This window comes from Mustela nivalis, assembly GCF_964662115.1.
Source record: "Mustela nivalis genome assembly, chromosome: 12".
Taxonomy (NCBI): Eukaryota; Metazoa; Chordata; class Mammalia; order Carnivora; family Mustelidae; genus Mustela; species Mustela nivalis.
Window position 1 is genome coordinate 79,662,733 of NC_139031.1, and position 15,278 is coordinate 79,678,010.

A 15,278-nucleotide genomic window follows, 5' to 3' on the forward strand; every position below is an offset into this window, starting at 1 on the left:
AAAGATGGGCAAGTTTCTGAAGATGTGCCATAAATGGTCATTAATTTGAAAGCATAATGAATTTCCTCTTTTGCCTCTAGCCATGCAACCATGGGGTTGTGTGATTTTGCCCTGTGATCAGGTGACAGCTCTGAAAGCATCTCCTTAGGCAAAGCAGGGTCTCAGAGAGTGTGGGAATGGGCGGTTAGGAAGCTCCACAGAGCACTGCTTCTGCATCTTCCCTCCAAGCCAGAGCTGTGCTCCACATTGGAGAAAGCTCAGGCACAGAAACAAACAAGTATCTACCACCACGAGATGGGGAGTGGAATTAGCTCAGAGAGCAAGGAGTCAGCCAAAAGATCCAAAGAACTGGAGAAAAAGCTTCAGGAAGATGCTGAACGAGATGCAAGAACTGTCAAGTTGCTGTTATTAGGTAATATTTTTTTCCCTCTTGCTTTCAAAACCCCCATTTTTCTTTGCAATTAGGATGTATTTCTTTTCTCAAATTTTAATTTCAGGTAAATTACCATATGGAGAATTTATTATGAATATGTGCTTGGAAACTTAGAAAGATTTTATATGCCCTCTATAAATGTTTACTTTTCTTATTTAGTATTTTATTTTATTTTGCTTAAGCAGAGAGACAAATATTTATGAGATGATTCAATTCCTCTTTGTCAATAATACAATTTACTACAATTAAAGGGAAACTCATATCCATTTATTATTTTCTCCTACACTAATCCTTTTCTGAACATCAGTTATTTAGTAGTGAAAACAATCCTTTAATTACAAGTTATATAGAGTTACATTATTTTGTTTGAACAGAAATAACCGTTGAGTTGTTTGATATCAAATTTAACATGTTATTTAATTACTGTGCTGTCAAAACCAATTACTATCAAGTTATTTAGCGAGTAATGAATGATAAGTTACCTTAGATTAATAACATTGTTCAGGCTTTTGAATATTGCCTGTGCCACCGTTTGTATACTTATAAAATAGTCCACTGAAACTTTTTTAGGATATTTATATATTGATTCAGGTCAGGATTATGTTCCTTCTATCTTTTTACCCTTTTATTTTTTTTTTAAGATTTTACTTATTTATTTGACAGAGAGAGAGATCACAAGTAGGCAGAGAGGCAGGCAGAGTGGGAGAGGGAAGCAGGCTCCCTGCTGAGCAGAGAGCCCGATGTGCGGCTGGATCCCAGGACGCTGGGATCTTGACCTGAGCTAAAGGCAGAGGCTTAATCAACTGAACCACCCAGGAGCCCACAAAAAGACTTCATTTTATTTCAGAATTGTGTATTGTTCACACAAAATACCCTCATTTTTTAAGTGCCTCCTTTCCTGTGTCTAGTTTGCTCTCAGTGGCAAAAGTGTCTCAGAGATCAACTGTGGGATTCCCAGCACTTGTTCCGCAAAGAAAAGAAAACGTTCTCTCCTTTTATGCACAAGTTCTGTGGCTCACACCTGCCCACAGCACTTGCAAGGAACCACCTAGGGGTGAGTAACTTAGAAAGATGTTGAAGCCATCTCTTGCAACTGGAAATATTTTCCCTCTCACTCCAGAGCATTCTCTGAGGCTTTTTTGGATCAAGAATAGAAGTAATGTGGACAAAGAAAAAGCAAATAAAAGATGAGAAGGAAAGCCAAACATTCCTACAAGTGCATTCAGTGTCCCACTTGTACTAAGAACAGTGGAATAAGAGTAATGGTAAAACAGATTTAAAAGTCCCTATTTTTATAATTTTTTTAAGATTTTATTTATTTATTTGACAGACAGAGATCACAAGTAGGCAGAGAGGCAGGCAGAGAGAGAGAAGGGGAAGCAGGCTCCCCGCTGAGCAGAGAGCCCGATGCGGGGCTCGATTCCAGGACCCTGGGATCATGACCTGAGCCAAAGGCAGAGGCTCTATCTAACCCACTGAGCCAACCAGGCACCCCTAAAATCCCTATTTTTGAATAAAGTTTCAAAAGACTAGACCTATTCTCAATATGCCAGTTCTTTTTAGATTAAAGTGGTTGGGTTAGATCAAGAAATGAGGGTAACTTCTAGTACCAGATATTAAAAAAAGGATCATTAGTTGCATTATTTTATCTTTTACTTTCCCCAGACAATTTCATAAATTCAGTCCCAAAGATACCACACAATATGCTTGGATTTATTTGATTCTGAAAATATGTGTACTGAACTTATTTACACAAGTGAATCAAATTCTCAAGTCTTCCTCTCCTAGTTATTCCAAAAGTTTGTCTAAGTTTTCCCTTCTGGACTATTCTATGCATGATCTTTCAATTGTCAAGTTCAAAACAATAAAGTCTTGTAAAAACTTTGCTTCAGGGGCGCCTGGGTGGCTCAGTGGGTTAAGCCGCTGCCTTCGGCTCAGGTCATGATCTCAGGGTCCTGGGATCGAGTCCCGCATCGGGCTCTCTGCTCGGCAGGGAGCCTGCTTCCTCCTCTCTCTCTCTCTGCCTGCCTCTCTGCCTACTTGTGATTTCTCTCTGTCAAATAAATAGATAAAATCTTTAAAAAAAAAAAAAAACTTTGCTTCAATCCTCCTTTTTTTACTTTAACTCAAATTCTCTAAACAGTATCTTTTTATATGCAATATGGCCTCATTAAGACATACAAGCTTTTGGGGCACCTGGGTGGCTCAGTGGGTTAAAGCCTCTGCCTTCAGCTCAAGTCTATGATCCCGGGGTCCTGGGATCGAGCCCCGCATCGGGCTCTCCGCTCAGCGGGGAGCCTGCTTCCTCCTCCCTCTCTGTCTGCCTCTCTGCCTACTTGTGATCTCTGTCTGTCAAACAAATAAATTTAAAAAAAAAAAATCTTAAAAAAAAAAAGACATACAAGCTTTCAATGGAACTAACCTAAACCTTCCCATCCTCCAACTCTCAAATCCCCTCACAAATGAAATCTATTTCACCTCTCCTATCATTGAAACAGTGATTACTAATGTGTGTAGGTCACGTGGGACAGACTAGTTAGGCCTTGGTAGTGATCAGATTCTGATTCTAATTCAATTTCTGTAAAGATTCAGATTGAAAAATATTTTTGACAGAATTCATTCTTTATGCTGATCCTCTTATCTAATCAACTGTAGGTGCTTAAACACATTAACACAAGTTACAAATTTAACATGTGCTGTAAAGCAGATGTACCATTTTGTATTATTATGGGACATAAGGCTTCACTGAAATTAAAGAGCTATCTAATTGCTATTTTACAAATAAAGGAATACCTTGCAGACAGGTTCCCTCTTTATTATGCCTTTTAGACATTTAGTAAAATTACAGAAGAGATGCCAAATCTTTCTCCTTTGCAAAAAGCAGGCTTCTAGGAAACACTGGAGATGACTCAGACATTCCTAGCACATTTGAAAATTGCTGTAAGAATAATAATGCCATGTGCCTTAAAAAAAAAAAAAAGAAAAGCCTGTAAAGATTACCCAGAAAGAGTACATTTTAATAAGAAAAACAAATTCTAATGAATAACATGTTCTCTTTTGGAGAATTCTTTTTTTTTTTTTTTCCTTTTGGAGAATTCTTAAGTAAGTTATTTCTTGAAGACTTAACTTATAAATGTTTGATTAAATTTTTTTACTGTCCAAAAGAAACACCTGTCATTAAATTGCAGAATCAGAGTGGATCATTTCCATACTTTCCATGTCCCTTCTCTTCATATTTTACATTAATTTCTTTTGTACTTTTGTAGATTCAAAGCTTAATGGGAAGTATAAGGAAAAATTAACTTCGTTTTCATATTTGGAACACTGTCACATTTACTCTATAATTTTCAGTTATGATATTATAATTAGCTTTTAGCCAGTGATTTCCAGCACTATCCTGTACTGTTTATCATTAATTTTCTTTTAGATCTAAACCCTTCTTTTTTTATTTAATACCACGAAACTTAATGGTGCCATTTAAGCTCTGTTTTAAAATATTATTGCAGGGCGCCTGGGTGGCTCAGTGGGTTAAGCCGCTGCCTTCAGCTTGGGTCATGATCTCGGGGTCCTGGGATCGAGTCCCGCATCAGGCTCTCTGCTCATCAGGAGCCTGCTTCCTCCTCTCTCTCTCTCTGCCTGCCTCTCTGCCTACTCGTGATCTTTCTCTGTCAAATAAATAAATAAAATCTTTAAAAAAATAAAAATAAAAATAAATTAAAAAAAATATATTATTGCAATCATCTGACTCTTAGGAATGTAAACTTGAACATCCAAATTTAAAAGAATATCTACTTTAAATGTGTTTGTATTTACTTAGGTAATCAACATTTTCAATTTTTTCAAATGGTCCCAATTATTCAACAAATGGATATTTTGGAAAGTATGTCATTTTTCCAGTATGATAGTGGGAGAATTATGATAATTTTGACACTGTTTAAAAGTTTATTACAAAATGGTGAAACAAAATCTGCACAGCAGAATTGACTAAATAGGTTTATCCACCTGGAAGAGTAGAGACTATAATTCAACACATGTAGAGTACAATGTATTTTTAAGCCATTTGAGATAAAACTAATTGATTTAATGCTTTCATTATGATATGCTTTTTTCACATCTCTGAGTTACCTCAGGCTAGCCACATAAAATCAGAGAAATGGTGGATGTCAAAGTATTTTATAAACTGCAAAAATCCAGACAAATATGATATATTTTGTAGTATAATAGATTTGCAAAACTGAAATAAATTAAATGTCAATAAACATATACAATTTTTCTTCCTTTGTTTTCCTGTTATGTATATCTAAGAGAATAGAAGAGAGAAACTCAGGTTAAATCAAAGTTCTTACTTTTATTCTTTTTTAAAAGTAGGTCTTTATTTTTATTTTTAAAAAATATCTTTAAATATGAGTGGGAAAGTATGCAGGAAACTGGATGTGTTTCTGTCACTGGCTAGATTATGAATTCATCAAATGTAAGAAATTCTATTTTGAATTTCCATTATACCAAGAATCAATGCCTGACAATGGATGTGATCAGACAATGAGATTCCTCTGGAATAATTACTTCAGGATTAACCAATCAATTTCTTTCTGATCACTAGTGATAAGTGAACAGCATGTAAGACATATTCCTATATGTTTTCAACTTTTTTGTTTTATTTATTCAAATTAAAGCTACCCTTTCCTTGCTCTAATAATGTATTTTTGTTTTAAAATATTATAAAATAATTTTATGTTTCTAAAGATAGCCGATCTTGTGGATGCACAAATATATTTAATGCAAATGTTCAAAATTGATTTTCAGGAGAGAGAAAACAGGCAGAAAAGTCTACTTGGAGAGTTTCAAATTTTATCAAAAATGCAATGAACTGTTTACATTATAACAGTATGAAAGTTCCAAAAGCAAACCCAAATATTTATAATATTGTATTTATTTACCAAGAATGGCAGATGGCAGTACCAAATAGCTCTCTATAATGTTTCTTTTCCAACATGCAAAAAGTGCTTAGACAAATGTTTTGCATATATTTGGTTGTTTGTTTTAAGTTAATTTATCTTAAATATGCAGTTAATCTTATAAATAGACTCAAGTCTCTCACATAAAACATGCAAACCATGTATTAAGGTATTCCATATTTAGCCAAACGACGATATTTGCTAATGAGATTAAATCCTCTGGAAAAGACTCTTGTTAACACTGACTTATAACAGAACCTCTCTAATAATACTACAGAACTTTTCTGTATTCCCCTTTTTTCATTCAGACTCTGAATTCTTGATTCGAGAGCAAGCGATACCATACCTTTAAAAACATTTATAGAAGCATGATGAGCAGCCAACAAAAAGCTATTCACTCCTCCAAACTGTTAGAGAGATAGGAGGGTAGTGAACATTTGAGAGCATAATGACTCCATGATAGATTGCACATCAAATATACTTCCAGTTAAGATTTTAGACTCAAACCCAGAATCCATCTGCTTATCTAAGTTTTCTCCAAGTATTGATGTATAAATACATCAGTGTAGCCTTGAACCTATAGAAGTAGGATTGATTCAAGGTGAAACTGAGGCTAAGACCTATCAAGATTGGAAAAACCACCATTCTGTTGATTAGATCCTGATGCTTTAAAGCAGAAATCACAGCTGTCATTCCTGCCTTGCTATTTTATATTCAAATAGAATAAATGTGCTACTTAGAACTGTTCCTTTTTTAAGGTATCTTAAAGCTTCGATCTCTGACCAGCATTTTATATTCTCTTACTCTTTGACACATGTGAGTTAGTTCTTCGATTTCATATACCTTCCCGACCCCTTCAATTGGAATCAGCCTAATTTTAGCTGTATTCGTCTGACAGGTCTGAACCATCCTGTCCCTTGAATCTGCTGCCTTAATTGAGATTAATACTCTGCACCCTAGATAATTCCTCAAAATTCCCCATCCACCATTGTTCTGATACACTGAAACCAACCAATCTCCACCAAAGCGATGCTATTCAACATCTTTTCAGCCCTGAGTGCTGATCCAACCCTGACCCCCACGCATTCTCCTAATTTCTTTCATTCCCAGGTGTTGTAGAATAAAATGGCATCATTTTCTGTTTCCTGGCTGACTAACTTTTTTTTAACTTTAGCTGGGCCAATAATTATTTTACCCCTTTGGGGCAACTGTTTCTGTATTCCCAATATCATTTTCATCTAGAACTCCTCCCCTCCGCCTCACCCAAGATGAACAACAGTGTACCAGATAGGGATCAGTCATCATCTCCAAATCTCACTGAACTATTCCACTTTCAGTTTAAAGCTAATTTCAACCACTGTGTTATAAATTTCACCCTCTTCCATATCTTAAGAATTTTGCTTTATGAATTATTCTCTTTTCTCTCTCTCTCTCTCTCTCTCTCTCTCTTTTTTTCTAAGTGATAGAAGTTTATTAAGTGAATTTTCAGAATTCTCTACTGGCTCCTTCCTTTTGGAACATAGATATATTTCTCTCCATGAGCCTAAAAAACATTCTTTGACTCCATAATCTCCTTGAATTGACCTTGCATAGGTACCTTTTTAAACACACTTTTATATTGAAATACTTCTAGTGTTTGCTCACTGCTTCTGTTTTCTTATCCTCTACATTGTCTTTAGTTAACTGCAATCCACCTGTGTATCTTCCGCTCTACTAAAATGTTCTCTCTCACAGAGCCCTGATAACCCCCAATTCACAAAATTCAGACCTTAGTAACTGTGTCTCTCTTCTTTAGTCATCCTGTAACGCTGCAATACCCTCTAGTGTTTTATCCCCTCATGCCTCCCTTTATTGAAGTTTGGTTCTTCTCCCCAGTCTTAAATGGTTTCACCTATCAAGGTTTGTCCTTGGATCTTGGTTTTGCAATCTGTCCTGTCTCTTGCAGATCAAAGTTAACAATCTCTTCTGGAAGAATGACACTAATATCCTTCCTTTTGCCCACGTCTTGATCCATATTTGCAAATTTCTGTGAACTGTGAACTCACTGTACCTTAGGAGACCTCAAAATTATTGTTCAGATTTATCTCGCTGCCTACTTATCCTTAAGCTTTGTATTTTATGAGGCTCCCCATTATATTCTTTCCCATTATATTAACTCTGTATTTCAATCTTCCTTATCTCTTTTGTGATCATTCTCTGCCCACTGCCAGAGGGCAAGCTTGTGGCAAAGTTGAGTTTTACTTCTATCTCTGATAGAATGGATCTCATATTTCTCCACCACTTGCTATTGTTTTCTATCTACGAAAACACCCCTACGAAATAGATATTATCTTCATTTTACAGAGGGGAATCTTAAGAAATTAAGATAATTCAGTTTCTAAGATTACAACATAGTTGACAAGAAAACAAAGCCTTTTTTTAAAATCCCTATTAGTATCAAATTTTGATTCGCATTCTAGGGTCTATGAAAACATGTCAGGTTTTGTTCTTCATTTTATTCCTATGACTTAGCACAAGAATGCATGCATGATGTACGTATGGAAGAATGACAGAATCAGAATCTAAAATATTCCTGTAAGCTGTTTATAGTGTCTAACGCATGGACATATGTTTGGAATGTGGAAAGAGAGCTAGAGAAAAGCCATTATGGCATCCCATAAAGAGCTTATTTAATTCAACTGGGATATATTGATAGGTTTTCAGAATGTAAGTGAAAATGATTATACTCTTTTTTTTTTTTGGGCGGGGCGGGGGAGAGGTCCGAAACCATCCCTGCTATGCTATGAGACAAAGATTTTATGAGAATGATTGAGGTAGGTGGGTCAACTAGGAAACTGTCACTATTTCACAAATACTTGCTAAGATTATAAATTAAAGTGGAAAGTACAAGTTTCAAAGTTAAGATTTGAAGGACATCCAGAGACAAGGTCAACAAAACTTGGTAGCTGACTGCATATGATTAAAGGTAGAATTGAAAATGGAGATCATTTTATTCATTGATATATGAAAGGCAAAACAAAGTTTAGGTTGGGGGAGATATGAAAGGAGAAATGATTTAGGACATTCAAATGGGTCATGTTTATAGCATAATGAAGTGGAGATATCTATTAAACAGATGAATATTTGGGTCTGGAAATTAGGAGGGACAACGCTAGTGAGCACTAGAGATTTGATATATTCAATCCTCTCTTTTCTCTTACCCAATTCTCAAATGTGTATAAAATAACCATGTAATTAACCAAGGCCTTTTTTTTTAAAAAACTTTAGTATACAGAAAGGTGTGTGTACCTGTTCCACAATTAATGAACACTTAGACAAATCTATCATCTATGTTTCAGTTAAAATAGGCCTCTTTGGGGAAAACACTTTCCCTTTTCAGCCTACAATGTATAGTAATAAGATAAGAAAGAAGAAATTTTTTAAAATACTTGTCAAAATCCAAAAAGGCTCATATAATCTTTTAAATATTATATTTTTAAAACAAGTATAAAATTGAAAGTATTTAAATTTCATTAGAAAAGATAGTATATAACCACAATATTTCTCACAAATGAAACATGCTTAGTTTGCCTGATAAGGTGTTTTACAGATTTGTGATGTTTATAGTATTCTATCACAGAAATAGGAACTTAGCATACTATCAGTCACAGAAATGTATCTGACACCATAAGCGTACTGATGTGATGCACCAAAAAAACACAGTATTATATCATATTTATGCTAAAATATTTATGTTGAATCTAACCAGATAAGTACAGAATACTGGATATTATATAAGAAGTTACCCTACACTTTACAAAAATGCAAATGTCATGAAAACAAATTAAAAACAATATGAAAATGGAAATATTCTGAAATTAAACAAATTTAAATAGCATAATAACCAGAGGGAATATATAAACATTAACTGGATTTTGGATCCAAGAAATATAAAAGGCATGAAAAAGATTTTTTGGAACAAACAGACAAACTTAAATATAGAATATATATTAGCTCACATTTTGGATTAATATCAATTTTCTCAAGCATGAAATCTTGTATCATGATTTTATAGGAAAAAATTACCTTATTCTTATGCCTTCTAAAGTGTTTATGGGTAAAGTGTCTACTGTCAGAGGTTCAGCAAAACAAAGTATATTATATATATATATATATATATATATATATATATATAATGTTATATATATATATATTGGAACAAACAATATATAATGTTATATATATATATATATTGGAACAAACAATATATATATAACAATATATATATAACTTCAATATATATGTTGAATATATATGTTTGTTCCAATATATATATATATATAACATTATATATTGTTTGTTCCAATATATATATATATATAACTTCAATATATATATATATAACATTATATATATAATATACTTTGTTTTGCTGAACCTCTGACAGTAGACACTTTACCCATAAACACTTTAGAAGGCATAAGAATTATATATATATATACATAACTATTTCATAGATGTACGAAAGAAAGGAAACATGACAAAACAAAAACTGGTGAATGGTGTAAAATATAGATTCTTAAGGAAGGACAGGAAGATGGTAGAGTAGGAGAATGCTCAGCTTATCTCCTTCCTTGGACACACTGAGATAACATGTACACATATGCAACTAACTCTGGCAACCACCTGCAGACGGGCCAAACAGACCTTCCATAGTTAATTGTAGAGCGGAGTCCACACTGGAAAAGGTGGAGACACAGCTGTGAACCAACCACCCCAAGTGAGACTACCATAAACAGGAGGAACACCACAAGTGCAGCAAAGCAAGAGGATTAAATTCCATCCTGGAACCCCGGGAACTGGGGACTCACACTGGGAGGACAAGTTTCCATAAGGTCTGGCTTTCAAAACTAGTGGGGCTTAAATTTGAGAGGTTTTACAATTCATGGGGTTTAACCCTGACTACTTTAAAAATAAGTGGGCTTAACTCCAGGAGAGTCCAAAAACAATAGGAAACTGAGTCCCTGCCCTTAAAGAGCCTACCTGCCACACAGTGCAAGCAGCCCCAGCAGGAACTGGCACCATTCCAAAATGATTCCTGTCTTGGAGAAAAGGGAAGATAACCCCCTACACCAGCATATCCACAATTCCTGCATCCAAGCTTCATTGCTGGCTACACAGGGAGCAAGCCCTGCCACTGGTGTGTCTGCACCCAATGCATTGCAGATGGCTGGGAAGAAAACAGGTGCAACTGAGTGACAATAGTCGGGTACATGCAGCGACACAAGAGCCACAAACCTCTGGACCATCTGGTTCTGGTGACCAGCGGGACATTGTGATACAGGGCACCAGAGGAACTCTTTCACACAAGGCCACTATTTTTGAAGACCAGGAAATATTGTTGATCACCCTATTGCATAGAAGCAAACACAGAGTTAGACAAAATGAAAGAATAAGACAAAAATCACAGAAAAAAAAAAAAGCTAAATGAAACAAAGATAAACAATATGTCTGGTAGACAATTCAAAGTAATTGTCATGAAGATACTCAGATGACTGGATAAATTCATTGAGGTCTTTCACAAAGATACAAAATATAAAAAAGAACCAGTCAGAGATGAACCATTCAGTAACAAAAATGAAAAAAACAAAAACAAAAACAAAATACTCCAGAGGGAATCAATAGCAGATTGGAAGTTGCAGAAGAACAAATCAGCAATGTGGAAAAGAGTAATGGAAAGCAAGGAAGCTGAATAGCAAAGAGTAAAAAATGGAAATCAGTTAAGGGAACTCAGTGACATCATCAAGAGTGACAAACTCTGGGAGAGGAAACAGACATTTGGGACCAAGAATCACAGAAAGTCCTTAACAATTAACCCAAGGAGGTCCACGACAAGACATTTAGTAATTAAAATAGCAAAAAATAATGATAAAGAGAGCATTTTAAAAGCAGTTAGGAAAAAAAGAAAACTGTTACATACAAGGGCAACCTCATTAGGCTATTTGCTGTTTTTCAGCAAACACACTGGAGACCAGAAGAGAGTGGTATGATATACTCAAAGTACTGAAAGGCAAAAACCTGCAACCAACAACACTATACCCAGTAAAGTTATCATTTGGGATAGGAGGAGAGATACAGAGCTTCCCAGAAGAACAAAGTCAGAGGAGTTCATTGCCACTAAATCAACCTTACAAGTAATGCTAAAGGAAATTTTTGAGTGGAAATGAAAGGTCATAACTCGATGAAAATTATGAAAGGAAAAGATTTCACAGGTAAAAGTAAACATAGAGGAGAGGTAATGGATAAATAACTTACAAATCCTGTGTTAAGGTTAAAACACAAAAGCAGTAAAATCAATTATGTCTATAAAAAAGGCAGTCAAAGGATACAGAAAATAAAAGATATTAAGTAAGACTTTATATACATAAAACATCAAAGGGGGAGAGAAAATTGCATGTTTTTAGAATGTGGTTGGACTTAATGATTATTAACTTAATATAGACTGCTCTACACGTAAGATGCTATATATGAGCCTAAAGGAAATCACAAATCAAAAGCCTGTAACAGATACACAGAAAATTAAAAAAAAAAAAGAATTGAGGGATAACATTTAAAGAAAGCCATTAAATCATGAGGGATGAGGACAAGACAAGAAAGGAACCAAAAAGAACTATAGAAACAACAGGAAAATGATGAACAAAATGGCAATAAGTACATATCTAACAATAATTACTTTAAATATAAATGGACTAAATGTTCCAATCAAAAGATATGGGTGACCAAAGAGAATTAAAAAACAACAAAAGTCTGGGACCAGATGCCTTCAAGGTAAATTCTACCAAACATTTAGAGTTAATATTTATTCTTCTCAACATCGTCCAAAAAATACAAGAGGAAGGAAAACTTTCAAACGCCTTCTATGAGACCAGTATACTCTAATATCAAAACCAAAGACACCACACAAAAAACAAAAGGGGAGGGGGAAGAAAGAGAAAAAAGAAAAAGAACTACAGGCCCATAGCTCTAATGAACTTTACAAGCAAAAGTTCTAAAAAAAATATTAAGTTAAATTCAACAATCCATTAAAAGAGTCATTCACCACAATCAAGTGGAATTTATTTCAGGGATGCAAGGGTGGTTCAATATTCACAAAATCAATGTGATCCATCACATTAATAAGAGAAAGGATAAAAAATATGATCATCTGAAAAAGCTTTTGACAAAATAATATCCATCCATGATAAGAACTTTCAACAAACAGGGAATATACTCAGTGGTGAATAACTAAAAACTTTTCCTCTAAGATCATGAACAAGATAAAGATATCCATTTCACTACTTTTATTCAACACAGTACTAGAAGTTCTAGGTACAGTAATCAGACAAGAAAAAGAAATAAAAGGCATTCAACTGGTAAGGAAGAAGTAAGACTCACTATTTGCAGATGACATGTTACTCTGTGTATAAACCCCCAAAGATTCCACCAAAAATATTACCAGAACTGATAAATGAATTCAGTAAATTTGCAGGATAGAAGATTAATATGCATAATCAGTTTCATTTTTATACACTAACAATGAAGTAGCAGAAAGAGAGACTTTTTTTAAAAAATACCATTTACAAATGCACCAAAAAGAATAAAATACCTAGGAATAAATTTTACCAAGGAGGTGAAAGACCTATACTCTGAAAACTATACAATATTGATGAAAAATTTGAAGACAACACAAACCTATAGAAAGCTGTACCATGCTAATGCACTGAAAGAATGAATGCCATTAAAAACGCCCATACTGCACAAAGCAATCTACAGAGTCAAACGAATTTCTAGAAGAACACCAATAGTATTTTTCACAGAACTAGAATAAATTATCTAAAATTTGTATGAAACCGCAAAGACCCTGAATAGCGAAAGTAATTTTAAGAAAGAACAAAGCTGGAGGCATCACAATCACAGATTTCATGATATGCTATTGAGCTTTAGTATTCAAATAGTATGGCACTGGCATAAAAATGAACAAATAGGTCAATGGTACGGGACAGACAGCCAAGAAATAAATGTACACCTATATGAAAATTAATATCCCAAATGTATAAAGATCTTATATAACAACACAAATCGTCATCCAATTAAAAAATACACAGAGAACCTGAACATTTTTCCAAAGACCTACAGATGGCTAACAGACATGTTAAAAGATGCTCAACATCAGTAATCATCATTCACGATGCAAATCAAAACCATAAGATGTAGGGAAATGCAAACCAAAAACCATGGTAACCTATCACCTCACACCAGTCAGAAACATTAGTATCAAAAAAAGATAAGGGGTGCCTGGGTGGCTTGGTGGGCTAAAGCCTCTGCCTTTGGCTCGGGTCATGATCCCAGGGTTCTGGGATCGAGCCCTACATCAGGCTCTCTGCTCAGCAGGGAGCCTATTTCCTCCTCTCTCTCTCTCTCTCTGCCTGCCTCTCTACTTCTGATCTCTGTCAAATGGATAAACAAAATCTTAAAAAAAAAAAAAAAAGATAAGAAATAACCATTGTTGGCAAGGATGTGGAAAAGGGAACCCTCATGCCGTATTGGTGAGAATGGAAATTGGTGTAGCCACTATGGAAGACAGCTTAGAGTTTTCCCCCAAAATTAAAAGTAGCAATGTTGTATGATCCAGTAATTTCACTGCTGGATATTTATCCAAAGAAAATGAAAACAGTAATTTGAAAAGACATATGCCTCTGTCTATTTACTGCAACATCATTTACAAGAAGCAATATATAGTGTCTAATAGACGCAAGTGTCTAATAGATAAATGGATAAAGAAGATGTGGTAAATACAATGCACTCTTAGCCATGAAAAAGAATGAAATCTTGCCATCTGCAACATGAGTGGACCTAGAGATATCATGCTAAGTGAAACAAGTCAGAGAAAGATGCATACCGTATGATTTCACTCATACGTGGAATCTAAAAAACAAAACAAATGAACAAACAAAAACCAAACAGACTCTTAAATACAAAGAAGTGGTGGTTGCCAGTGGATGGGCGAAAGAGATAAAGAGAATTACAGACTTCCAGTTATAAACTAAGTAAGTCACAGAGAAGAAAAGTACAGCATAGGGAATATAGTCAATACTATTGCAATAACATTGTATGGTGACAGATGATGATTATACCTATTTTGGTGAGCATTTATTATATACTCAATATATACAATTGAGTAATGTACAGAATTGTTGAATCAATATGTTGTATACCTGAAACTAATATAACATTGTATGTTAATTATACTTCAATTTAAAAAATAAAATAGAGGTTTTCAATGAACTGTTTTCTCAAACTTCTGCAGGTTTTAAGATTATTAGAATAAAATGGAAAAATAAGTGTACACTGAACTATTGTTTATTATCTGGCAAAAGAAAATGTACAGATTTATCTGAAAATCCAGTATGGCTTTGTAAGTAATTCCTATCAATTAGCTCATGAACAAATCACTTAAAATTACATAAAGAAAGAGTACTTGTTAATGCATTCTTTGACAACTTAACAACAAAATTTAACCGACAGTTACAGGCCAATCTTCCTCCTCAGAAACATAAATACAAAGACCAAAGCCAATACTAGCAAGCTAACTCTAACAATGCATAAAGTGTTAAAAAAAAAAAAATGTGTATGGGGGGTTTGTTATCCCAAGACTGCATGGTTAAAATAGTATTAGCACATAAATATCGTTCACTAACTTACCACATTAAAAGAGAAAAATCGTTATAGTTATGATAGAAGCTGAACTAAACACAATAAACTTCTTTCATCCATTCCTGATAAAAACGCTTATCAAATAAGCTATAAAGGCAATCCCTTAACCAGACAAGCAATATGTACAAAAACTTTCAGTGGTTGCCACAGGTAACTAC

At 34.5% G+C, this 15,278-nt stretch overlaps 1 protein-coding gene across 1 annotated transcript in view; it reads left to right on the forward strand.

Moving 5' to 3' along the window:
• Positions 1 to 294: 294 nt before the first annotated feature.
• Positions 295 to 15,278, forward strand: part of GNAT3 (G protein subunit alpha transducin 3) — a gene marked incomplete at both ends in the record, with an annotated part of 54,463 nt that continues 39,479 nt past the window's right edge. Inside the window, one exon of the mRNA XM_082692718.1 lies at positions 295 to 412. Coding sequence (XP_082548844.1) covers positions 295 to 412 — 118 coding nt within the window. The remainder of the gene's footprint in view (positions 413 to 15,278) is intronic.